General features: G+C 38.8%; 1 protein-coding gene across 7 annotated transcripts in view; it reads left to right on the forward strand.

The window, feature by feature from the left end:
- The window catches only part of pla2r1 (phospholipase A2 receptor 1), a 113,450-nt gene that overhangs the window by 74,243 nt on the left and 12,836 nt on the right, over nt 1–26,371 (forward strand). For 6 of the 7 annotated variants that reach the window (XR_011356750.1, XR_011356751.1, XM_069935395.1 and 3 more), the window contains exons 14-27: nt 5,646–5,730; nt 7,906–8,038; nt 8,135–8,170; nt 9,184–9,356; nt 12,920–12,987; nt 13,081–13,184; nt 16,157–16,299; nt 16,832–16,949; nt 17,641–17,801; nt 18,630–18,780; nt 19,507–19,745; nt 19,837–20,005; nt 20,891–21,052; nt 26,127–26,249. Coding sequence is in view for 5 of the 7 variants with exons in the window: in XM_069935395.1 (XP_069791496.1) it covers nt 5,646–5,730; nt 7,906–8,038; nt 8,135–8,170; nt 9,184–9,356; nt 12,920–12,987; nt 13,081–13,184; nt 16,157–16,299; nt 16,832–16,949; nt 17,641–17,801; nt 18,630–18,780; nt 19,507–19,745; nt 19,837–20,005; nt 20,891–21,052; nt 26,127–26,249 (1,865 nt within the window). In the remaining 2 variants the exon portion in view is untranslated. The remainder of the gene's footprint in view (nt 1–5,645; nt 5,731–7,905; nt 8,039–8,134; nt 8,171–9,183; nt 9,357–12,919; nt 12,988–13,080; nt 13,185–16,156; nt 16,300–16,831; nt 16,950–17,640; nt 17,802–18,629; nt 18,781–19,506; nt 19,746–19,836; nt 20,006–20,890; nt 21,053–26,126; nt 26,250–26,371) is intronic. The other variant, XM_069935397.1, reaches the window with a different exon arrangement.

Consider the following 26,371-nt stretch of genomic DNA (forward strand, 5'->3'; position numbering starts at 1 on the left):
ACTTGTACAACCAAATAACAATAAACTTGGCTGACTAAATCTAATGTCTGCTTTCTTCTTTCTCTTAACTTGCTGCCTCACCTGCTTTGTCAAACAAAGTTTCCTATTCCTACCATCTTTTCCTTGTCTCAGTGAGACAAACCTATCCAGAACTCCTCGCAAGTGGTCCCTAAACATCTTTCATATTACTCTGTGCTGCCTCCCAGGAACACTGTTCCCAATTTACACTCCCTAATTATTACCTCATCCCATCATAATGAGTCCTTACCCAATTAAACTCTTTACCATTTTGTCTGCTTTTATTCTTGTCCATAGCTATGGTAAAATTTGTGGTCAGTATTATTGAAATGTTCCCCTAATGAGAGGTTTGTCACCTGACCAGGTTCATTACTCAGTACTAGCTCCACTATGGCATCTCCTCTAGTTGGCTGGTCCACATACTATGTCAGGTATCCTTTTTGGACACACAAGGGAATTTGGGGTAAATCCAGGTAGGTGGAGATGAGTTCATATCAGCCACGATCTCATTGAATGGCGGATCAGGCTTGACTGCCCGGATGGCCTACTCCTGCTCCTATTTCTTGTTCTGATGTATGAAAAATTCTACCTCTTCTATCCCTCTTGCAGTAACAAGTTGCCAGTCAATGTTTGGGAAGTGGAGGTGTCCATAACAATTACCCTGTTATTTCTGCACCATTTTAAAATGCCCACTTATCTGTTCCTCAGTGTCCAAAGGGCTATTTGGGGACCATAGACTAATTGCTTCCTTCCAATTTCTTATTTCCACCCACACCGACTCAGTTGACACTCACTCCACAACCTATGCCCTTTCTGCAACTGGCAGCGGTCAACCAGTTTACCTATCGCGGCTGCACCATTTCATCGGATGCGAGGATCGACAACGAGATAGACAACAGACTCGCCAAGGCAAATAGCGCCTTTGGAAGACTACACAAAAGAGTCTGGAAAAACAACCAACTGAAAAACCTCACAAAGATTAGCGTATACAGAGCCGTTGTCATACCCACACTCCTGTTCGGCTCCGAATCATGGGTCCTCTACCGGCATCACCTACGGCTCCTAGAACGCTTTCACCAGCGTTGTCTCCGCTCCATCCTCAACATTCATTGGAGCGACTTCATCCCTAACATCGAAGTACTCGAGATGGCAGAGGCCGACAGCATCGAATCCATGCTGCTGAAGATCCAACTGCGCTGGGTAGGTCACGTCTCCAGAATGGAGGACCATCGCCTTCCCAAGATCGTGTTATATGGTGAGCGGCCACCATGACAGAGGTGCACCAAAGAAGAGGTACAAGGACTGCCTAAAGAAATCTCTTGGGGCCTGTCACATTGACCACCGCCAGTGGGCTGATATCGCCTCAAACTGTGCATCTTGGCGCCTCACAGTTCGGCGGGCAGCAACCTCCTTTGAAGAAGACCGCAGAGCCCACCTCACTGACAAAAGACAAAGGAGGAAAAACCCAACACCCAACCCCAACCCACCAATTTTCCCTTGCAACCGCTGCAACCGTGTCTGCCTGTCCCGCATCGGATTTGTCAGCCACAAACGAGCCTGCAGCTGACGTGGACATTACCCCTCCATAAATCTTCGTCCGCGAAGCCAAGCCAAAGAGAAAGAGATACTAACCCTGATTAGTAATGCTATACCCACCCAACCCCCAACCCCCCCCCCCCCCACCCTTGTCCCCTTTACCATCTATGCTGTCCCTTTTAAAACATCTAAACCCTGGTATCTGTATCAGCCAATCCTGTCCTTGCATCAGCCGAGTCTCTGTAATGGCCACAACATCATAATTCCACATGTTGATCCTTGCTCTTAGGGTTATCTCCTTTATTCTTAATACTCCTTGCATTGAAACAGACATACTTCAAACCCTCCAACTGACTACATTTATGCTTCCTCCCCTGCCTGTCCTTTCTCACAAACCCACAAGACATTGCATCATATTTCCACTTACTGCTATATTCTTTGCACTCACATTCTGGATCCCATCCTGCTGCCAAACCAGTTCAAACTCTGCCCAACAGCTGTAGCAAATCTCCCCAGCACAATATTGGTCCCTCTCCCCAGAAGAAATCACAATGATCCACAAATCTGAACCCGTGCCCCCATCACCAAGTCTTCAGCCATGCATTCATCTGCCACAACTTCTAATCCTGCCCAAGGACCTTGTCAAGGGCCTTGCTAAAGTCCATATATACAACATCCACCACCCTGACCTCTTCAATCCTCTTTGTCACCTCTTCAAGAAACTCTTATCAGATCATGAGACATGATCCACACATGAATCCATGCAACCTCCCTAACTATCCAAATGCAAGTTAATCCTCTCCTGCAATTTTCTAACACCGTCATTGCCTGGCTTGTCCCTCCTGTTCTTTCTAACCATCAGCACAACGTATGCCACCCTCTAGTTTTCCAGCACCACACCCAAGACCAGATATGATGAAAATATCTCAGCAATGGCCTCCACAATTTATTCCCCAGCTTCCCGTAAGGTGCAAGGAAACACATTAAGTGCTAGGAATTTGTCCACTTGATGCTACAAGGATGCTAAAACCTCTCTGATAGTTCTAGTATGGTTCAGCACCTTGGCACTCTTCGATTCTTTGGCTTCCATGTTCTCCACCACAGAAAAGGTGGATGAGAAGTATTCATTCAAAATCCTACCTTTCTCCCGTGGCTCACACATAGACAGCCTGTTGATCTTTAATGGACTAATTCTTTCCCTACCTATCCATTTGCTCTTAATATTCCTGTAGAATCTCTTGGGATTCTTCTTTATCCTGCCCGCCAGCTTCATCTCATGTCCTTCTTTTGCCCTCCTGATTTCCCTCTGAAACACACTCGTCCACTCCCTGTACTCATCAAAGGATTTGCTTGACCCAGACACTGTCAATCCTGATGTAGGCCTCCCTCCCTTTTCCTGACGAGAGCCTTTATATTCTTTGTTAATCAGGGTTTCCTTAAACTTACCAGCCTTGTTCTAACAGTGCCTGAACTCTTGCTTTGTCATCTGAAAAAACCTCGCACTTTCCTCTTAGTTGCAAGCATCCATTCCCAATCAACTTTGCAAGTTCCTGCCTCATTACTCGAAATCAGCCTTGCCCCAACTTGTGCACAGTCACATCTGTTCCTTAACTATTTTAAAACAAATAGAATTGTGGCCACTGGACCAAAGAGCTACCACACAAAATTCCTTGAGGTCTCGTGTAGGACCCTCTCTGGGAAGGCCATCAATATTGTTGATTGAGGAAGCTCTCTCGGACAAATTCCATCCCATCCATGCCCTTGTACCATGAGTGCCCCAGTCAATATTTACAAAGTTGAAATCTCACAGTAATACTGCCCAATTATTCTTCGAGCTATCTGCAATTTCTGTACGCATCTGCTCTTCCAATTCCTCAAGATGGTCTGGATGCTGAAAAACTGCCCCAACAAAGTGATTATTTCCTTCTTGTGTCCTTTCTTATAGCTTCACTAGATGATCTCCCAAAAATATCCTCCACCAAGATTGTTATGACTTCCCTTATTAAAAATGCAACCCCTGCACCATCTCTTATCTCACCATCTATTACACTGTTGCATCTTTACCCTGGAAAAAGGAGCTGCCAGTCTTGTTCTCTCAGCCATGTCTTCTTAATCAATTCATTTCCTGTCTATCACCCTTTCCTACGATGCAAATTAAACCAAAATCTTTCCTCTCACTTTGTTATTACTCGTGCTCATTGATCCCTCTAAGCTGTGTGCGTGAACGGTCTGTGTGTGTGGGCACAAAGGAAAGCAATGTGGGCACAGCTCAGAGGGAACACTGCCCCTGGCTATCCTGTTCACTACACTTGCCCTCTCCGAGTACAGTGTTAGGCTGCCACTTATCATTTGCCTAATCACTGCCGTGAGCCCCAACTCTGCCAATCTAGTTTAAACCTTCCTTTGAAATTGCCAGAATAATGGTCTTCTCACAGTTCAGATGTATCCCGTCCCTTTTGTATAGGTCACGTCTTCTCTTGAAAATTTCTCAATGGTTCAAGAACTTGAATCCCTGCCCCTTCCATCAGGAGCTCAGCCACATATTTATCTGGCCTATTTTTTTTTTAAATTCTAGCCTGACCAGCACATGACTCTGAGAGTAATATACCCTGAAAATCTTATTTTTTAATCCTTTTCTTCGCTCAATAAATTCACTCTGCATGGCTTTGACCCTTTTCCTACCTACGTCATTCATGCTAATATGTACAATGACACCTTAACTACTTATCCTCCCCCTTGAGAATGTTGTATAACTGCTCAGAGACATCCTTGACCATGACATTGGGAAGTAACACACCATACTGGTGTTTCTCTTGTTGCCACAGAACCTCCTGTCATCCCTATGGAGTCACCTATTGTTACAGTTTTGCCTCTTCCTTGCTGAGCCTCAGAGTCTGTCATGGTGCCACTTATAATGTGACAATGAATGTACCATCGCAATTTTTGTCCTGCCAACTCAAGTTCTGTAGAATGTTAGCCTGTAATTTATTTGTCACAGATCATTCTATAATCACTCAACACAAGCTTGATGTATGAAACCATGGATCAGTATTTCTTTTGTTTAGTGTTGTATTCAGTGCACTGCACAAACAGCTTTAATTACAATGGGGTTCTTGATGCACATGTTGCAAAGTTTTTTTTTCAGAATTACCCTCGTGCCTGGAGAGCGTAGGACATGAGCACATTATCACATGGTGTGTGGTGCAAGTATTGAGGTACCTTTGCCTTTGAGAGCCACCATCAACCACGCCACTTGACATGATGCCCCAACCTTCGCACCCTTGGCCCATCCCTACACCTCCTTCAGACTTGACCCTCTCCCCAGCAGTTTTTGAGAAAGCAAACATTGTTGCTGAAGGACATTCATGAACCGACATGCGCAACTGATCATTTGATAGCACCGAAAATGTTCTAAGCCAGTGAGTGGCATGCTTGTCCTGAGCTGATATTTTGCTTTCATTCACACACCAGCATATCTTGAAGTTTCTGTTTATGGAATAGGATCATCGTTCAAGGAATGCTTTCCTGCGAACTTCTCGACAGGACAAACTCTTTTCTAATAGAATTTTGCTCACCCAATGGGTCCGCCCTGTCATTTGGCTATTTTTTGTTTCATATTTATTTTTAATATTTTGGGAGTTTTCCAGAATGATCCAATTCAGGAAGAGGAGGAGGAGTAAATACATAGAAGCAAACTATGTAAACATGCCTCCAACGCAGTCAAACTAAATTATTTTTAAAGTAAAATAAGATGGAGACACTTTCAATAATACTGCCTATGGAGTGATTAAAATTTAAATCAACAGGCATTAAAGGAACACTGTAGAAAGAGTTTGTGTGCGTTGTCCGGTTGAAATGACGGGAACTTTTAAAATCTGTGTCATTTTCATATCATAATGCATGTATGACTGATGAATTATATGTTAAAAACATTTCAAGGGAAAAGACCAGAGTGCATTGAAATGGGTAGGGAAATATTGCAGGACCATCAGATCAAGAGGCAAAAATCATCAAAGTTTTTAATGTAGCTGTAGTCCAAGTGTAGAACTGAAAAAAATATATTAGCCTGGACATCTTGTTTCATATTCTAGGGAAGAAGAAAGATGGTTCTGGATTGGGTTTAACAAAAGGAATCCAACCTCTGCTGGCTCCTGGAAATGGAGTGATGGCAGTCCAGTAAGTTATTCCAAATTATTTTTTTTACCTGGTAACACACAGTATTTCTAGTTAATTGAATGTGGACCCATAATTTGCAAATACATATGTTTAGAAAAAAAATTGTGCAGTCCTCCTGGAACTTATTTACTTTTTAAAGAAATAAAGACATAGAAAGAAAAGGATTTGAATAAGAGTTTTGAAAGAGTGCCATTGATCCAATAGAAGCTGAAAGAATGGGCCTTTTATCTCCTGCTCTCCAAAGAATGTGTAACTGTTTCACAAACAAAAATATGGTGTAAACATTTGGAGAAATTAGTTCAAGTCTGTCTCTTTTGGGGATGTTTTGCTGTAAAACAAAGAATATCTATCTATCTATTTATTTATTTAGTTGAAATCCATGGTTTTCAAACTGCCCCCCCCCCAACTCATATTCCACCTTAAGCAATCCCTATGCCATAAGTGCTCAGTGATTAGTAAGGGATGACTTAAGGTGGTATGTAAGTGGGAAAGGAAGGTTGAGAACCAATTGTTACTGAAATATTTTGCTTGAGAAAAATTCTCATTGGCCCATTTCCTTTGGAGTTATGAAACCGTGCACATAACAAGTCTCTTAGGTATGATTAAAACAGTGGTTTTCAAACCTTTTCTTTCCACTCACATACCACTTTAAGCAATCCCTTACTAATCACAGAGCACCTATGGCATAGGGAATACTGAAAGTGGAATTTGAGTTTAGGGTGTCAGTTTGAAAACCACTGGTATAGATGAATATTTGTCCTGCATATGTATTCTTTCCCTGTATGTGTGCTATGTCTCATTGAATGTCTGTGTATTTTGCAACGAGACTGGAGAACGCTATTTCATTGGTTTGTACTTGTACAGTCAGATGACAATAAACTTGACTTGACGAGAATTTGTACTGACCATGGCCAATTTGAAATATCTATTTCAGATTAAAGTTGTCAATAGTAATCGTTCTGTTCAGATGCATTTCACTGTCTCTCCCTTACATCATAAAATGCTGGGAGTACTCAGAAAGCCACCTTTGGACAGTGAAACGCAAATCATGTGCTAAGATCAATAATTATTCTGAGTTTGTGTTAATTACTGCAAGTATTTTGTTGCTTTCCTCATTTATGTTATGTTCAGATTTAACTACACTTCTTATTTTATATCTAGTAATCTATCAATTGTGTCCAGTTTTTGATATTTGATCAATAACCTTGACCATTTGCTGCTCTTTCTGTTTGCACCTTAGTATCCAACATTTTGCACAATCTGATTGTTACAATTTTTTTTAAACGTCAGGTTTGCTGTGTATTTTAAAGCATGGACATCCAAATGGTGATCTTGTTGGAAAGGAAAGTCGTGGAATGTACTTAATCTGTAGCATCATTGCAGACAGCCTGACATAATCAGCCTGAATCAATACTCACTACTAACAAATGAACCATGACCTCCTTGAGTATTTAAAAATGTATAGTTTTCAAAATTTAACAAGTTACAGAATCTGAATTTTAGTTCTGGTGAAATACAAACCAGTAGATTTCAATCAGTCTGGTGCTCAATGAGATGTCAGACCCAGAACCAAGCTGAAAGAAATGTATCATTCTGTCAAGTTTGCTCAGGATTCAAGATCTGAATATATATTTCTTTTTGTTCCCTGCCTGCTCATGTGCGTGTCTTTTAAACATTGCTATTGTATCTGCTTCCTCCATATTCCCTAGCAGCGATCATTCTGTATTAAAAAAAATCTTGAAAATCTCTTTCAATCTATGCACTTTGGTAATTGATGTTTCCACTCTTGGAAAAAGACTCTTGACTGTTTTCTCTGCATCTCATTTTTTTTATATACTTCCATCAGGCTGTTTCGAATCCTCAAATGCTCCTGAGGAAATAATCCAAATTTGTCTAGCCTCTCCTTACCACTCACCAATCCAGGCAACGTTCTTGTGAATGTCTTCTCCAAGCCCTCAAGTTATATTCACCAAGCTGATTTAAATCGTAACTCCTTTCCTGCAGAAACCCAGGGCACAAATTGCTCTTTGTGGTTCAGGTATTTGTCATTATTAAATTTGATTTATTCATTGGGAAATAATAAAATAAATAGTCTGAAAGAAAATAACTTCTCAAATTGTTCATTCCGAAGTTGTCATGAGGATCTAAGCTGTCTTAACATTGCTTGTTCTCCAGATCGTTTCTCTGTTTTCACTAGACAAAGACAGAGATGATGATGTCAGAATCTGTGCAGCTTACAAATTTGATAAAACCCTTGAACCTTTTCAGTGTGATGAAAAATTGGGTTGGATTTGCAAAATGCCAAAAGGTAAAATGCATATTTTGAAATATGAAAGGATTTGCAGTTGTTATTTTCGCATTAAATAGAGTATCTGCCTTTACATTGATCAATTTTCTTTTTCAGGAGTTGATCTGGTAAAAACAGACTGGTATGTTGATGGTAAGCAAAATTAACTCACCTGTTCAGTTCAACACTAAATGCAAAGAGCAGTTGTCTGTTAAACAGCACGACATACATTTCACATTGAGTTAAGTTAATTATCTCCATTCTTCCCCTGCCATTGATATAACTTACTTTGTTTAATACTAATCAGGACTGTCCAAACTGTTTTTCATGCCTTTCAAACAATAAAGCAGTAGTTGTAAAATGTTCATGATGGAGAAAATAAAGTCCAAATTTCCTTAGCTTTTTAGTGAAGGCCATTGTAACCATTTCACTTCTCCAATTTTTAAAAAAATTATATTTTTAAGCCCATTTCTGAGAAAAGAAACTTCCCATGATTACTATAAGGCATGCAGTGCCTTTGTAAAAACAAACCTCTCTGGTTCAGCAGTGGGTGTATTGCAGTTGCATCTCTTTTGTGGAGTTTCCATTCAGTGAATTCCCTAAATTATAATGACTCGCGTTCCTCTCACTCTCGTGACTATTAGATCATTTCATGAAGTTGTGAACTAAAACATCCTCAGGGAAATGTTCAGTCCAGGATCCAGAAGTGGAAATTTGGAAAGTTTTCTCAATTTTGCTTTTCATACCAACATGATAAAATCTAGAAAAAAAACATAAAACTTGTAGAAGTCAGAATCTTAAATGTAAAAAGAGAGGCATCCATGGATACAATTGGGCAGTCAACATTTTGGGTAGGGACTCTTTATTATCTCAGTAAAGGGTCTGTACTTGAAGTTTTGTGTAACCATTTCTATCCCTGGAATTTCCCTGATCTGCTTAGTAACTCTGTTCTCTTTGCTACAGTTGCATGCTGTTCTTTTACTGCTTCATTTCTCATCATTATATGCTAATTTATGCAAAATAAATATTTTGAAACCAGTTTTTCTTTGTTCATTTGACTGAAAGTAGGATTTTATAATGCTAATTGCAGTAAATGTTTTTTTGTTAGTAGCAGTGTTTCGCCTCATTTAGATTTAAATATATTTTGAATTGTTTCCCATTTACAGAAGAGCAGTATGCTTTTGCACCTTGGCTTTTCTTTCAAGGTGCTGAGTATTTGTTTTTTGAAACAGAAGGGAACTGGCTTGCAGCTGCTGTAGCTTGTAGCCTGATGGGTAGCAACTTGGTTTCTATAACCACTCCCAAAGAACAGGACTTCATTAAAAACAGAATGGAAAAGGTAAGCTGCAATCTGGAGGTATTTCACCTTGGAGCAGATTTTACAGCAGTAACCTATGGTGTTGCAGAGCACTTCATTCAAATTCAGAAATATCTTCTTGAAGTAGTTTTGTTTAAATTATTTTGCTTTTAAGCGTAAGGTACTGAATAGGAAGGGGATTTTTGTGACACACTAGTTTTTTGTTTCTGGTTCAGCTGTCCTTGTTCAGTCATCTGTAATGTCAATTGCTTACTGATCAACAGCACATTTAATTGGAGATAAGTTCAGGACAGCCCCATGGAAAAACTATGAAAACATATTCTTATTCAGATGCAGAATAAGATGCCAGTCACATTGCTGCATTCCATCACATTCTCATTTCATCAGCTTTGCAACTTGCCTTCCCTGTCCCTGACATCTGTTTCTCGGTGTCCTTGGGTCTGGCCTTGTCTGTGGAGAGCATTTGCATATCTTTTGCTAGAAGAAAATAGCTCTTGAAATGCAGACTATTTTAACAAAAATAATGTTAGGAAATCATTCTATTGTTTTATAAAACTTTGGGTATGAAGTTTTAATACAGATTCATTTCAACAGTTGACAACCCCATATTGCTTGCATGTATGTAATTTTAACCTAAGAGGCAGAAACTCTTTTCATTATTCCTTTATTGTCGTGCAATAGTACAGAACATGTAATATTGCACAAAATTGCCTTCTGATTGCCATAAGATAGACAAAGAGTCGCCATGAGTGTCGCCCAGCACCCCTTAAAGTACAAGAGAAAAAGAAATAAAGGAAAGTCTCTTTGGGGTATCTGTGGATTCAGTGTTCCTGCAGCCTCACAGACTCCTATTCGATCCGTCGGCAACCCATGCTCCAGGTCCAAACCCCTGACAAGATCAGGAAGCCTTCAGCACCTGACACACTTCGAGTCTTTTTGTTTGCCTGTGGCACCCTTTCGAATCCAAGCCCCGATACCTAGTTCCCATGAACCCCTCTCCAGCAGCCCACAGCCCATGTGGATCCACTGACCGCAAGTCACCCGCAGCCTGTGTGGATCCCCCAGCTGCTGAGCCCCTCATGCCACCGTCATCATCGTCCTGTAGTGTCGTGTCGTCTCCTCTGCTTCTCATTCTCAATGGGTGTTTGGTTGGGGGAGGGGGGGAGAAGAGAGAGGGTGTCACAGGTCCGCTGCTCCCTGGAGCCTGCAACTCCTTGTGGCCACTATCAAGCACAGGACACAAAGCTGCATTTGCAGGATTTTAGCTCAAAAACATAATTGGCTCCTTTCAGAGGCTGTTTAATTCCTGTATGGAGCCACCAGCATTAGGACTGGGCAGTCGAACCATTCGGAGCAGCACTGTGTCTCCCATGCCTGCTCTGGTGGAGGAGCTGCTGTCATTTTCTTTCAATGCTTCATCCAAAATGAGTCAAAAAGCACAGCTATATTCGTTTCTAATTGTAGACTACTGACCATTTATGTCATAGTCAGGTAAAACAATCGCACAAGGTACGTGAATTAAAACACTCTCATTTGATAGCATATATAAGTTTTCATTTTTGTGGGCTGAATCTAGACTCAGAATGGAAACAGAATAAATTATTGGCCACTTTTTGAACATTTGAAATCCTTCTTAGTTACTTGACATGTGATAGAATGAAGCCACTTTTAAAAATGATCAACCAATCAACTGAGCTATTCACAAATTGGTTTTAGAATTTAAATCTGTAGAGCAGAGTATTTTTTATTTTAACATTGATACATTACTTTCTTAATACAATTAAATAAATTAAGTACCACATTTAATTTATCATGTCTATTTGAATTCTATATAATGCATTGACCAATTTTAATCATGTTCAAACATCCAGTGTATTTTAACAAACTATTTTGTGCATGCCTGTTCACAGAGCGTTACAGATGTCCAGAAATGCAGTGGAGATATGTTTTCATTTTCTTTACTGATTAGTTTAGAATTTAAATCCAGATTTAAAACTTGTTCATTTGTCCTTCAGATGAAATGTTTTGAAAAACTTGTGGCTTTTCAGAAAAAAAAACATCTATTTTCCACAATGTTATCTTCTCATCCTTGTGATGGATTTAGCCACAGTGGAAGTGTTACAAGCCCAAAGGACCCCAAAACCCAGCAGCAATAGACATTCACCAAGACAAGTGGTTTTTAAAACAAAATTTATTTTTAATCAACTTTAAACATGAAAACAGAATCAAACTTTAACTTATCTCTGTACTTAACTAACCCAAATTAACCCCCTTCTAATTCTAAGCACACGTGTATGTAATGTGTGTGTAAATTTAAGAAAAGTTCTTTGGTTCAATCTCATTTCTCCTTCTTCCAAGTTCTCTGGATGCAGGCAATTCTTATACTGTGCACAGAATTTAACATGTATAAAGTTCACCAGGCTTTGGTGCTCAAAAGGTAAATGTTTTCCGCTCAGGAAGGTTCTTGTAGGGTTTGCAGAGAGAGATTTGTTGTTCCAGAATTTCCACAACTGAGGTACCACCATTAGTCACCTCAATGTCACGCAGATGAAACTTTCCCCATCAGGGTTTTCCAGATAGTAACCTCTTCCTTTCAGGCCACCACAGAGTTCCTTTCTGTTTCACTTATTCCAAGAGAAATATCAGACAGATAGCACTTCCAGCCATCCACTGCTCTGGAGCTTTTCATCAGTTTCAACCAGCTCTTGCTGGCTTGCACTGTTCAGCTGATTTTCAGTGTCACACACACACTAAATGAGAGAGCTTGTAAACTTGTCTCTCTCTCTCTCTCTCTCTCTCTCTCTCTCTCTAACTGCCAACTGCCGGAAAGCCCATGTGACTCTCTCACTTGCAAAAAAAAAACCCACCTTCTTCAGCAATCAACAGGAATTCATCTCCTTTTGGTCAAGAAGTTGTCTTAGATAAACAAAACCCAGGAGTGACCTTTCTGTGCACTCTGTCAAAACCCTTGAAAAGAGCTTCCAATTGCCAGAGTGTCTCCACTCCATTCATTTCATGACATCATTTCTATTAGCACCTACTTGTGAAATGTGCATCACATTCTCCAGAGATCCTGCAAAGTTATTGAATATGAATTCTTCAGTCTTTCAAATAAGATCTGTTTTAAAATGTATGTATGTATGTCACCTTACTCTAAATCTTTCCAAAATTCTCCTAAATATTTATAATCCATTACAGAAGCTTTTTTTTTGTTGTAATTACCTCCCGGCTTCACTTCTCTAATGCACTCCTTGACAGTTTGGAAATTTCCTCCAAATTAAAAACAAATTTATTCAGTATATTGCACTTCACATCTCTTTACCATCTTCTAAGGACTTAGTCTAGTAACCAAATCAATCTATCAGGTTGTGGGATTTGAAAAGTAGCTTTAAATGACTTGTGACCAGTTCTCTTCATACTTTGTTAGAATAGTACGTCATCTTGGTCACCTCAAGATCGATGTGTTAATCACTTTGCTGATTTAGTTATATTTGATTTGATGTTGTGGTGTTCCATCAAATCGACAAGAGACATTGAAACATTTTAAATGTTCTTATTCATGAAATGTTTAATCTTTTCTTCAGCTTTTAACAAGTGGACATGAAAAGTGGTGGATTGGATTATATGCAGAAAATCCCAAAACCGGTTTCCGGTGAGGAGCAACAGACTCGTAAAAAGATGTTTGTAATGCCCTTTACTGATTATTAATGGTATTTATCCAATTAAATGCTCCATTTGTCTGTAGCTGGATAGATGATTCATCGTTATTTTACTACAACTGGGACGATAACTATCCAAGCCGTTTGCATAATCATAGTGGCAGATGTGTTTACATGTCATCAAAAACAGGTAATTATTCCACTGAATACTAGTCATTACATTTGCTACTTTACTATTTAGTGAGATGCTTGATCCAGTTATAAAATGGGTGAGCAATGTGAAGGCTCTTTGCTGTGTAGTTAAGATATATTCACAAACCAAGACCATGGTTCCACGGTGAACAAAGAGAAGCTGGGGGGACTCGGTGGGTCAGAGAGCATCAATGGATCAAAATAATCAGGCAACATTTTAAGTCAGGACCCCTCATCAAGGCATTTTTTCCCCTGTTCCATGTCACATGAACCTGACATGTTAATGTTAACACTCAGCAACTTGTGCAAATTGGGTATCAATAACATGAATATCCTTTATCTTTGTGTACATTTTATCTGCTTAATTTAGTGAAATATGTTTGAATTTCAGTCACATTATATTGTTACAATGGGCTACAATTCAAGAGCTAGTTTCTCATTTAGCAAAAGACATGCAAAGGTGAATCATAGAGGGTGTCAGACCTGAGGATGATGTAGAACAGTTGTAAGGCCCAAGGTGTAGGCATCGAAAAGAGAACTTTTGAAAATTTGAAGGCAAGTTTCAAAGCACAAGAAAGTAGAACATGGCAGTAATATGAAAATGAATGAAGGCTATGTCACGAATGTTCTCTACCTGCTTAAGAAAATATCATTTTACTATTTTTGCAGAGGGTCTTTCCTGATTTATCTTCAATTTAATGTGCTGTTGATTAGTAAGTGCTGATAGAGGACAAAAAACAAGGACAGCTAAACCAGAAATCAAAACCAGTTCCAGTTGTCTTGAAAATCCCCTTCAGACATACCCCTTCAAACCAAATTTATAATTTCATATTCCCTCCCTTCTCCTCTTCACCATCACAGTATTTCTATTGGCCTTTAAGGAGCCAATTTGCTTTGAGTTCTCATAGTTAATCACAAGGAGATATTTTCCATACAATTCAGGACAAGATTTTTTTTCAGGATCTAGGCATCACTGGCAAAATCAGCATTTTATTGCCTATACCAAAACTGTCTAAGAAGCTGGTGGTGAGTCACTTACCTGGGTGGTGCTCAGCTCTTCAGAAGACCTTTGAGAGTAAACCACCCAGGATGAGCCTGGAGGCATTTAAGGGCCAGACCAGATAAGGGTATAAGATTCCCATTCCCAAAAGACACTGGTGAACCAAATGGGTTTCTGTGAAAGTAGCATAGACTTTGTAATCATAGTTTCTCAGAGGAGTTGTTTGTCTAACTTCCAGATTATTGATTGAATTAGGTGACTTAGTTGCCATGGTGGAATTTGAACTCTGGATACTAGAAACTATTGCAGGCAAATACCAGAAATGACCAGTCAATGATATCAGTCATTTGCAACATTGTTTTGATATTAGCCCTGCCAAAATAAGAAATGATAATCCTGCACATACCAAAGCAAGCAGTGCGAAGATGCAGAGAAAGCTCAATCCTTGATTATTGAAAGGCTTTCTCAATGAGTTGCAGATTTGTTATGACTGAGAAGCAAGCTGATTGGTTTAATAGTATGAGTTGTTAAGGTCAAAGCATTCATTATTGCTGTGAAAAATACATACCTGACATACTTTCATGCCATTTTAGCATTCTCCTGTGGCTGTCCTCAGTTCAGCATCAATGTGGAATACTTCCTGAGCCTCATAAACCTTGGAAACAATAGTGACAAGATATCGTAATATATGAATAAGAAGGGAAGAGAATAGCATTGAATGTAGAAATGAGGGTACTTTTAAATCTGTGTGATTGCAATGTTATTTAACTTCTTTCCACTCTGTTATTTTCGAAATTCATTTGGAGGTAGCACTAGAATTTTTCATTCACTTTTAAATGTGCGCTAAGATGCTTTTCATTGATTTTTTTTTAAAAACATGGAACTGTCTGGCCCAGTCGTCAAATGTTAATGCTCCACAGAAATCCTCCCTTCACTCTTCATCTTACCATCTCATTTTTCTCTGTTATGCTTTTTTTCAAGTATGCTATTAAATGCATCTGTGTATTGGTTATTTGCATGATATAAGATCATTATTTTGTAGATTTGTATTTCTTTTTATTGTTGATTAATCTTTTTGGTATTTTTTTTTAAATGGTAACCCAATTTTGTATAGTGCATCATGTGCTCTGAACAAGGAATGAAGTAAATTCAGCATAAGGTTGTTATTCTGTTCTTCTGGAAATGAACCCAAGTGGTATATTTTTAATAACCAAATTAACTGTCATTGCTTAAGGAGTTCAGTATCCTACCCGTAGATATCTAATTTCTCCAAGCTGTTTAAGCATTATTCAAGTCATCCAAGCCACCAAAAATGTGATCTGTCTAAATTGAAATTTATTTATGCCCTGCCAAAGTTTAAATTTCCCTTTTCTTTTATGGCTTTACTCACTTTAAATGAAACTAGTCTAGACAAGTCTGTTTACTTCCTTCACAAGTGAATGGAATGAGATGAAAGGATGAAATCAAAGTTGGCAGCACAAAGTAGAAAAGTTAATGCCACAGACACAAGTACTGGACAAACCGTTTATTAGATGCCAGAGAGATGTAGTCACTTAAACTATTGGAGGACAAAAACATTTTGTTCGATAGGGCAAGAGCATGCAGAAACAATGGATCTAGCATGACAATTGTGTTTTATTTTGTTCACCAGACTATTCTTTGGTCTCATGTAAAAAGTACAATAAAGTCTGATTCTTAATATGTTGCTTGATTATTTAGATTGTTAATTATAGTATTTTTACAGGATTTTGAACTCCTATTGACCATCACTCTCTAAATTTCTAGTTACATTCACATTAGGATGGGTGAGGCCTGGACAGAAACAAATACTGAGGTCAAGGATGATTTTATTAAATGTTGGGGGGTGGGGGGAGGGGAGAGAGCTATGTGGCCTATTCCTGGGTCTTGAATGTCCTTTTGAAAGTTGAAATAATTAGTAATTTTATGTTTGTTTGTATATTAACCAACAGGGCGTTGGAGTGATAGCAAGTGCTTTCTGTCTCTTCCTTTCATCTGCAAACGCTACAATATATCACTGGTTGAAGTTCACACAGTTGAACGTTATGTGCCAGACATCTCGTGTCCAAAAGGTTGGCTGTATTTTGAGCATAAGGTGATTTTAGATAAAGAATTTTTTTGTCTGCAATATTTTATAGATTAAGCATTCTTGCAATCACAGATTGAGAATATATATTTTAATTGTAACATCAGTTAATTTGTCAGAACAGCAATCTTATTTTAATAAGCAAAATGAAATATGTTACTGCAATTTTTGGCTGAACAAACTGTAATGTTTAATTCTTCATATTCTATAAAAGATGAATATTAAAACATGTTTATATATAGAGTGCTTTTTGCATCTCCTAAATGTTACAAAGCACTTATGAACAATTCATATTTCATGAAGTAAATGCTCAGTGCACCATCAGCACATTGAACTTCAAAATCATTTCCATTAATTTGGTTTCAAAAGCACAGTACAACCACTGTGATGAGTGTCAGTGATCATGAATACATTCCTAGGTAGTGGTTACAAATTTTAATAGCAAAATGGACTAGTAGATATATTTTAAGAATATTTGTTACTTATAGCTCAAAACATGCATCAAGAATAAACATCACTGGTGACTTTTTTCATATGACAGTGTTTCCTGGTCTATGTGCCAAAGGACAAGGGTCAACGAAAGCATTGGTATTCTTCTCAAATGTACTGCACAATACATGGAGGGACGCTTGCCACTATAGAAAATGAAATAGAACAAGGTAATTGAAATTAACTAAAATAATTTGCATTTGGCTTGCTTACTACGAGTTTTTATTCATATAATTGCCTGTGCATGCACAATAGAAGAAACTCAATGACACAGACTTTTCCAGGTTTAAGAATAAAGAGAGGCCTCCATCTACTCTTGAGACTAAAGATCCCGGATTGGGGAGATTGCTCCACAGTCTGTTACAGGAATTTTTATTCTTTTATATTCAATCTCCAGGACCCAATTTGCAAATTTTTTTAATGATGTAAATTATGGCCATCAGAGGAAAAAAAAACAAAATGTATGCAAGATGGCAAAAGTCAGATCAAACAACAGATTTCATTTAACATAATGAAACCCTTATTTACCAAACTGTCCTCCCTGCTGTTGTCAGATTCCTATGTAAAATAACAGTAGAATAATTCCATATAGAATGGAGAGGTTTTCAAAATACTCTCTTTTATATTTCTCACTCAAATCTTAGCAAGCAGACAGATATAAAAATGACCCCATGGATTCTAATGGTGTCCCTACTCAGTCTTTCAAATAAAATTCAGGCCATGCTTTATAAGCTATCCAAACAGCTTCTGGAATTGATGATTTTTTTTCTTTATGCATGTCTGGAAGCAACAATTATTAACTCAGCCATTGGCAGTGAAACTTTACTCTATAATTCCATTCTCACTTTTTAAAATTCACAGCATTTTTAACAATCCAGCTCCTGGAAAGATCAACGAGTGTTTGGATAGGTCTGCACAGTGATAACTTTGAACATTGGGTGAATGGGAAACCTGTGATATACACTAACTGGTTACCGAATGAGCCAGCACGCGATGCTGCAGGTCCTTATAAATATGATCCTGTAAGTTTTTTTCAAATTTGTTAGTTATGAATGAACAGTTTCTGAAACTTTATATGGATTGTGTCCTCTTCAAAAAAAATAATAATTGATGAATATGATTTGGTCAGGTAAGTCACAACAATTCACATGAACTAATTCTCAAATTAAACTTCCCTGTAACTCCATTCACTACCTCCAAGTAAGATGTGTGACAGTGGAGTCCCATATCATCTAAGCTGTGTTCGTCTCTTTGTGGGATGTATGAAAGAAACCTTATTTCATTCCTACTCGGGCTCTCTCTCTCTCTCTCTCTCTCTCTCTCTTTTGCGTCTTTTTCTGTACATTGATGATCTTGTTTTTGTTACTTGTGTTTAAAGAGAATTTGTTTCTTATTTTTACTCCTTCTTGGTTAACTTCTTACACTTCACTCTCTTTATTTCACTATTTTCATCTCAGTGGATAGGCGAGCAACTGACAACGTACATTACAAACCCTCGGACACCCAAGAATATGTTGATTGCACGTTAACTAAACGTCCTCAGCCACTCAACTATACCTCATCTTTCTCTGTCAGGATTCAATTCAGTTCTCACATTCCTCTGATTCCATTGCATTTGATCTGATAACAAATTATTTCCACACAATTACTTCCAAAATATGTTCCTCCTTCCTGAAACATTTCTTACCCTCAACTGTTTGCTCTCACTCTCCTCCAGGACAAAACAATTAATGTAAAAGGTAATTTTGATACTTTATCCTTGCAGTTTGCTAAAAGAATGTTTTTAAAATAAAATGTTTAAAATATTGCTAATTACAACTATCAGCATTTCTAACTTATTTTGCTTGCAGACTTCAGAACATATTAATAGTCCTGTCCTACAAGGAGAGTCAAAAAGGTGTGCTTTATTGTCCAGCAGTCATGCTCATCATTCCACTGGAAGGTGGTACACAAGAACTTGCAATGCAAATCATTATGGCTTTGTATGTCAAAGAAGCCCAGGTGAAGTCCTTTAGATAAATTATCAATCATATTTTAATGAACAAATAAATGATGTTGGAGCTTCAAGATACAAAATAGCAACAATCTCTTATTTCAGTACTTGGAAATTGAAATCCCCACCAAGACCATATTCAAAATGGAACAATGTAGCCGTGATAAACTGTTGTCTCACCCATGCAGTTTAAATCAATCGTTGTTTCATATTAAGTTTTAAATTATTCTATGCTCAATATTTGTCAGAATCTTGTTTTATGGATCATATTAATTAATAGATCATCATACAGTTTATTCTTCAAATAGCTAAATTGCACAGCGTAGTAGAGCGTATCTCTTAAATTAAAACTTTTTCACACAGGAATTTTGCATCTTAAAATTGCATCAGAAATATTTTTGTATATCCTTAAACTCTACAAGAAAGTATGGTAATGATCTTGAGATTTGGCCATCATTAAGTAGACAATAAAGTTTATTATTAGTCGACAGACCTTTTTTCAAATGTGCAATAAAGATTTCCTGTTTTGGGGAATCCAATAAATTGGTAAACTGAAATATGCTGTTTGGCCTTGATGCTCTTTTTCTCGTGTATTGTGAAATTATGTTGATTTAATACAGGATAAAGCCCGGCAGAATATTTTTATCCCTGTTCCAAGGTAAATGTTGGCTGCTCTTCTGTAATTGTTTTCATACTTTATTGTTTCAGTTGATAAATCTCTCTTTTTTTCACAGATAAATCCATCCATAATATCAATAAATCCGCTTCATATCCAATTCCTGATACTTTGGCATATGGAAATTACACATACAAGCTAATTAAGAAGAACTTAACATGGTATGAAGCACGAATTGAATGCAAAGAAAGAGAAACTGAACTGGTCAGCATCACAGATCAATACCACCAAGCTTTTCTCACAATTATTGTGAATAGGCTATCACACCCGCATTGGATAGGACTATCTAGTCCAGATGTATGTCTAAAACCATGTTACTTTTTTTTTTAAAAACTTGGATATTGTAATTGTGATAGTGTTACCAAAATCCATTTGTCATTGTTTGCAGGATGGAAAAAGCTTTACTTGGTCAGATGAAAATGCTGTTGTTTTCACCCATTGGGAAGCAGAGGGTCCTCATTCATCGCATGATTGTGGATACATGAATATAAATGGCTATTGGAAGACCACTGACTGTGAAGCTCAACTCCAGGGAGCTGTTTGCCAGATTTTAAACAGTAAGAAATTAGTTTCAAACCCTTTCAAAATTTTGCAGGATTCTGTGATGAGAAGACTAGCCATACCACTGGAATATAGAAATAAATGTAACGACTCATTGTTGTAACAGAAAAAATTGCACATGTGCAATTAAGTGCAGAAGCCTGGAAAATGCAGAAGAGATACGGCCCTTTGGCAGGTGTGCAGTAATGTTTCCCCTACAGATTCCATGTGGTAGCTTGAAACAAGGTACCTACCCACTAGACACATATGAAAAATGTTAGCATTAGTGCCTTCAGTTGTCAGGATGTTGATTTTATTTTCTAAGGATATCAAGGAAGAAAACATACTAAAAATGGGAACAAAAGAAGGGAAAAATTTCAATATTTGTGCATTTGTAAACCAACACAATTTCTCCTCCTTATTGGCATCTCCACTACCCCAAACCATCAAATCAGGAGCGAAAAAGGCTGACAACATTTTACCAACCAGACACATAAAAATATGGGAAGCATAAGCAGTGGCTTGTGACAGCATAATAACAAAGGACAGAGATGATCTAACCAGAGTTCTGGGAAAGGGAAGTCCTATTAGTTATTCGGCTGCATATGAAAGTAGTTGAAATGTTCACAGTACACATTTCAAACGATTGTATCCTTCAATTACATTTGAGGTTCCATGTACGCCAAGTAATACAATGGTATAAAATGAGGACCCATTGTCTGAAATATGGCTGATCACTGGTGGGCTTTTGTAAAAGTATCGGTAGCAGTATTGTTGATGCTAATGGGTCCTACTTTAAGGCAAAAAGTTCGCTGTTACCAAACTGTTTGGTCAAGTATGGATGTGGGGGTTAAGGCTGTGATTTTAGAATTTGTTGAATCTTTGTAATAAATTACTTTCAGCTGCAATATTAAGTTCACCTGCTTACCGAGAGGAGTGCCCAAATATTGCTGAAGGTTTGCCCTGGATTCCATTTCGAAACAATTGTTATCTTTTTGACCTGGTTTTATACAATTCTTCAAGCTTAACAATGGAAGAAGCTAAGAACATTTGCAAAAACCTGGGTAAGACCTAATGCCTTGATAAATTAACGGGACAGTGAATAACTTGTTAATGTTTGAGTTTGTGTAGACAATGCACTATGTTTACAGCATTTTAAGTTAGAAGTGCTTGAATGATCCAACAACTTGAAAACATTTACTGATTTTTGCCTCATGGTGGAGAAATCCACAGATTTTTCACTGTTTAGATGAACAAATTCCTCTTCATCTTAATCCTGAACGACTTACTCCATATCCTTCTAAATTTCTACAAATAACCTTCTTGCATCTAGTCTATCTGGTCTTGTCGGGATTTTTTGAAGTTGCAATAATGTCTTATCTCATTCTTCTAAACTGCCTAATCATTCCACCCTTAATTTTTTTTTTACATCAGTCCTGCCTTGTCAGGAATCAGGATGTTGAAACGTTGCTGCTCTCCCTCACAGCAAGAACATTCCTGCTCAGATAAGAAGATCAAAACTGAATGTAATACTCAAGGTTTGGCCTTACTCAGGCCCTTTATAATTGTAGAATAACAACTCTGCTTAGGAAACTCAAACTTTTTTGTAATTGCTAACATAACCATATCTTACCACGTATGGGACTCAACACCCTTCTCTGTAACTGGATCCTGGACTTCCTAACGGAAAGACCACAGTGTGTCCGAATCAGTAGCAGAACGTCGAGCACCATCAAGCTGAGCACTGGCGCAACCCAGGACTGTGTGCTCAATCCACTCCTCTTCATGCTCCTGATCCACGTCTGTATTGCCAGATCCAGCTCCAACAGTGCCATCAACTTTGCAGATGACACAACAGTAGTCGGCCTCATCAGCAACAACAATGAGTTGCACTACAGAGAAGAGATAGAAAATCTCATGAAATGGTGTGAGAATAACAATCTGAGTCTCAAGTTAAAAACACACAAAGCTGAAGAAATTCAGCAGGTCAAATAGTATCCTTTATACAGCAACAGTTAAAATACATAACCAACGTTTTGGACTTGAGCCCTTCATCAAGGTATGAAAAAAAATGTCAAAAGAGTAAGGGGAGGTGTGGTCACAAAGGCAGGAAGTGATAGGTGAAGAAGGGAGGGAAGGGACAGCAGTGATCAAGGGGAGGATGGATGGCTAGGTTGAAGTGTGGGGGGAGGGAGGGGGAAGAGGAGAGCAGGTTAGCAGAAACCGGAAAAGTCGATGTTAATGCCATCTGGTTGGAGAGTGCCCAGACGGAAAATCAGGTGCTGTTCCTCCAATTTGTAAGTGGTCTTTGTGGGATGATACATAAGGCTATGGATAGACATGTGAATGTGGGAGTGTAATACAGAACTGAAATGGTTGACTACTAGAAGGTCTCTGTCACTGTAGCAGACAGAGCAAAGGTGCTCAGCGAAGCGATCTCCCAGACTGCTCCCAGGCTCTCTGATGTAGAGAAGGCCACAAAGGGAGCACCAGATTCAGTAAATCAGTCCTGAAGATGCACAAGTGAAGTATTGCTTCACTTGAAAGGCCTATTTAGGCCTATTTGGGACCTGGTGAGGGAGGAGATGTGGGCACGTGTTGCATCTCCTGTGGGCACAGGTGAAGATGCTGGGGAGGGTGGAATTGGTGGGAAGGAATGAGTGCACGAGGGAGTTACAGAGTGAGCGATCTCTATGGAAGGCAGAGAGGGGAGGAGAGGGGAAGATGTGTCTCGTAGTGGGATCCTTTAAGTGTGGTAAATTCCGGAGGATAATGAATGTGCTTAACCTGAGTCTCAATGTGGACAAGATGAAGGAGATGATCATGGGCTTCAGGAGGAACAGGAACGACCACCCTCCACTACACATCAACAACTCTTCAGAGTGGAGGGCACCAAGTTCCTTGGAGTTCACTTAACTAGTGACTTATCATAGATACACAATATCTCGTTAGGAAGGCACAACAATGACTGCACTTCCTGAGAAGACTGAAGCAGGCAAGGTTACCGACCACCATTATGTCAACTTTCTATTGGAGCATTATCGAGGGTGCCGTGGCCAGCTGCATCACGGCGTGGTACAGTTACTGCAGAGAATTGGATCAGAGGTCAATCCACAGTGCCATAAGAATGGCAGAGAGGATCAATGGAGTCTCCTTCCTTCCCCCTCCACCCCCATCGATGTGATCTACCTGGATCATTGACTGAAGAGGGCACGCAAAATCATTGAGGACCCATTCCACCCTGAATACAGCATCTTTCAGCTGATCTAGTTGGGAAAGAGATACAGGAGGATCAGAGCCAGCACCACCTGGCTGAGGAACAGCTTCTTCCCATGGGCAGTGAGACTGCTGAATGACCGAAGAAACTGTTCACACTAACCATCCGAGAAACTCATATGTACAAACCAGTATTTATTTATTTGTATAGACGAAATACTTGTTTGATATATGTATTGTTTGTCTTGTATGTGTGTTATGTCTGGTTGTATGCCTGCATGTTTTGCACCAAGGACTGGAGAACTCTGTTTTATTGGGTTGTATTTGTGCCATCAGATAACAATAAACTTGACTTGACCATATGCCTTATTAACATCTTGCTGCACCTTAATGCTTACTTGCCTCAGCTGGTGTACAAGAACACCAAGGTCTTTGCAGCTCCCTCTTTTCCAGTCTGCCACAATTCAGAAAATGATATGCCTTCTCGTTTTTGGCATTGTAGTAGATATCCTCACATTTAAACACATTATGCAGGCTATGGCATCCACAATACATTTGGCCACTCACTCAACCTGTCTAAATCACTATAGAACCTCTCTGCACCCATCTCACAGCTCATAATTTCCTTACACTTTTGTCTGGACGCCTGCCGACATTTTTCCATACCTTGATGAAGGGCTCTAACCCAAAACGTCGGTTATGTATTTTTACCTTTGCTGTATAAAAGACTCTGCTTGACCTGCTCATTTTCTCCAGCTTTGTTTTTTACTGTTATCTACCTCAGTCAGAACTTCACCCCCAGTCCCATGTGCTTAATTTCACACACTCATCTCTTATCTGAAATGTTATGAGCTAAGACTACTTACTGCTTTCAATATAAGAGTGGCCATTTGGACAATCAAGTCTATTTGCTCCCAAAAAAGTGGTCTCATCGGTTCTGTTTGCCTATCACCTTGCAGCTTATTCCTCTCATGTGCCCATCACCCTCTTTTATTTATTCTTTTGCCATTTATCCATCCTAATGGATTATTTACAATAGATAATCAACCTATGAACATTCTCTTGGGAAATAAACTATCCATTGGTGTATAAAAGGTAGAGTACATATTATACCCTGAGGGGGTATCAACAGAGTGAAAGTGGAAAGGTTCTTTCCTCTGCAATACACAATTGTGCTGGAGAACCGCAGCAGGTCAATGAAATTGTGGGATTCAGGTGCTGCTTGTTTTTGCTTTGACCTGGCGAAGGATCCAGGCTAATTAGTTACCTATGACTTCCTATGTGATCTGCTGAGTTTCTCCAGTCCCTTCGTGTATTGCTGTCAACCCCAGCATCTGCACACTTGCTTAATGGAAAATGTAGTATTAGATGATATTGCTTGAAAATAAGTGGTTGCATGTTTAAGACAGAATTTATTTTGAGGGGCGACCCTTTGGAATGCTCTTCCCTGAAGGGTGGCAGCCTTTGAATAATTTTAAGGCAGAGATAGATAGATGCTTGAGAAACAAGAGGGTGAAAGGGTAGACAGGAATGCACAGTTGAGATGGCATTCCAGATCAGCCATCATCTTGCTAAATGGCAGGATAGACTGAGGGCTGAGTGACCTTCTCCTCCTAACTTGTATGTCCTCATGTTAGTCAAAACAAATGTCTGAAGCTGCTGTATTTCAGAACCAGCCCTCTCCCTGTGGTTTAATGGCCAAGACCCCATATGCAAAGCTGAGATATTTCTATCACTTCAAAGCCCACCTGTCATTCTAGATCACTGAGATGATATTCCTGACATTATAAATTAACACCATTTGACAAAGTTCTTTCATCTTAATCTTCTTTCAAATTTTTGTGTGCTTGTGGCGGCCCACTCACTGCATGCTAACCGGCTCCCAAAATGGCAGAACACATAGACAAAGAGGCTGGCTCCCAAAGTGGTGCGTGGCTTCCTTTATCAAGGAGAGAAAGCCCCTGCACGGGAAAATCCCTTTTTATTCACCAGTGATGTCATTTCCACCAGCAGCAGCAGAAATGCAGGAGCATATAAAGTCGGGCCTGCAGGCACAAAAAAAGTATTCTTGAGTACAACTAAATGTGCACGTTGTCATTATTTCAGCGCTGTGTGTAGCAAATCGTTACATGCTCACATTTTTTCTACCAGTACTATTTCATTCAATTATCCCTTTTCCAGGTCAATCTTACCATATTTTCTATCCATACCAACTTCATTTAATGTTTAGGATAGCAGTATACTTTACATCACTGCTGCAGCAATATAAAATTGTGTTTGCCCCTATAGATCTGTGTTAATGAGGGAAACCATCTCACTCAGAAGTTTTACAGTTGGATTTAACAATACACATGTTGCTCAAATTGATGATTCTGCTCCAACGAGCTCTCTTCAAGTCGTTCGACTTAAATTGGACTTTCGTAAATTCTCCTGATGGTCTTGCATTTTACCAGTATCACTTCAGCAATAAGCACCACGAGAATGTCCTTTTTCTTTACAATTTTCCAACAAATCGTTTGATTTGGGAGAAAATGCCTACTTTTTCACTCACCTGAGCACTTGTGAAATATGAGCACAGTTTTTAAATGCCATGTTTTCCTTTTTATCTCCATTTTCACCTGCAATTGCTTGTGCTGTAGTAGAAAAATGGAGATCAATGCAAAGAATCAATTTGTGTTTTCTTGATAGACTACCATTCATTTATTAAGTTTATCCTATAATGAATTCCAGTATAGTTGATTTCTTGGTGTTTGAATCTTCCAACCACAAACGATGTTTATACTATTCCTACATTTATAAACTGTTTGAATTATATTGCCATTTGTAATAAATATCTTTAAATACATATAGCAAACATATAGAATTGTAGGAAGATTTTGTTTATGTTCAAGGAAACTTGATACAAACTTTTTGATCTTACAGCAACAAAATCTTTCATCTTGCACATTAAAGATGAGGAGGAAAATAACTTTATCCTTCAACAAGTGAAACCATACAGCCACATTGCAGATATAATCTGGTTGGGCATCATGTTTGACATCTATGGTGAGTTATGATGAGGCTCACATGAAGAAAAAAAAGAAAAATTGGAGCACCCTGCATTAAAAATACTTTGAATTAAAAATCTGATTTTCCCTTATATTTTAAAAATCTAGAGTTGGTGATCA

Source organism: Narcine bancroftii, chromosome 4 (genome assembly GCF_036971445.1).
Source record: "Narcine bancroftii isolate sNarBan1 chromosome 4, sNarBan1.hap1, whole genome shotgun sequence".
Classification (NCBI taxonomy): Eukaryota; Metazoa; Chordata; class Chondrichthyes; order Torpediniformes; family Narcinidae; genus Narcine; species Narcine bancroftii.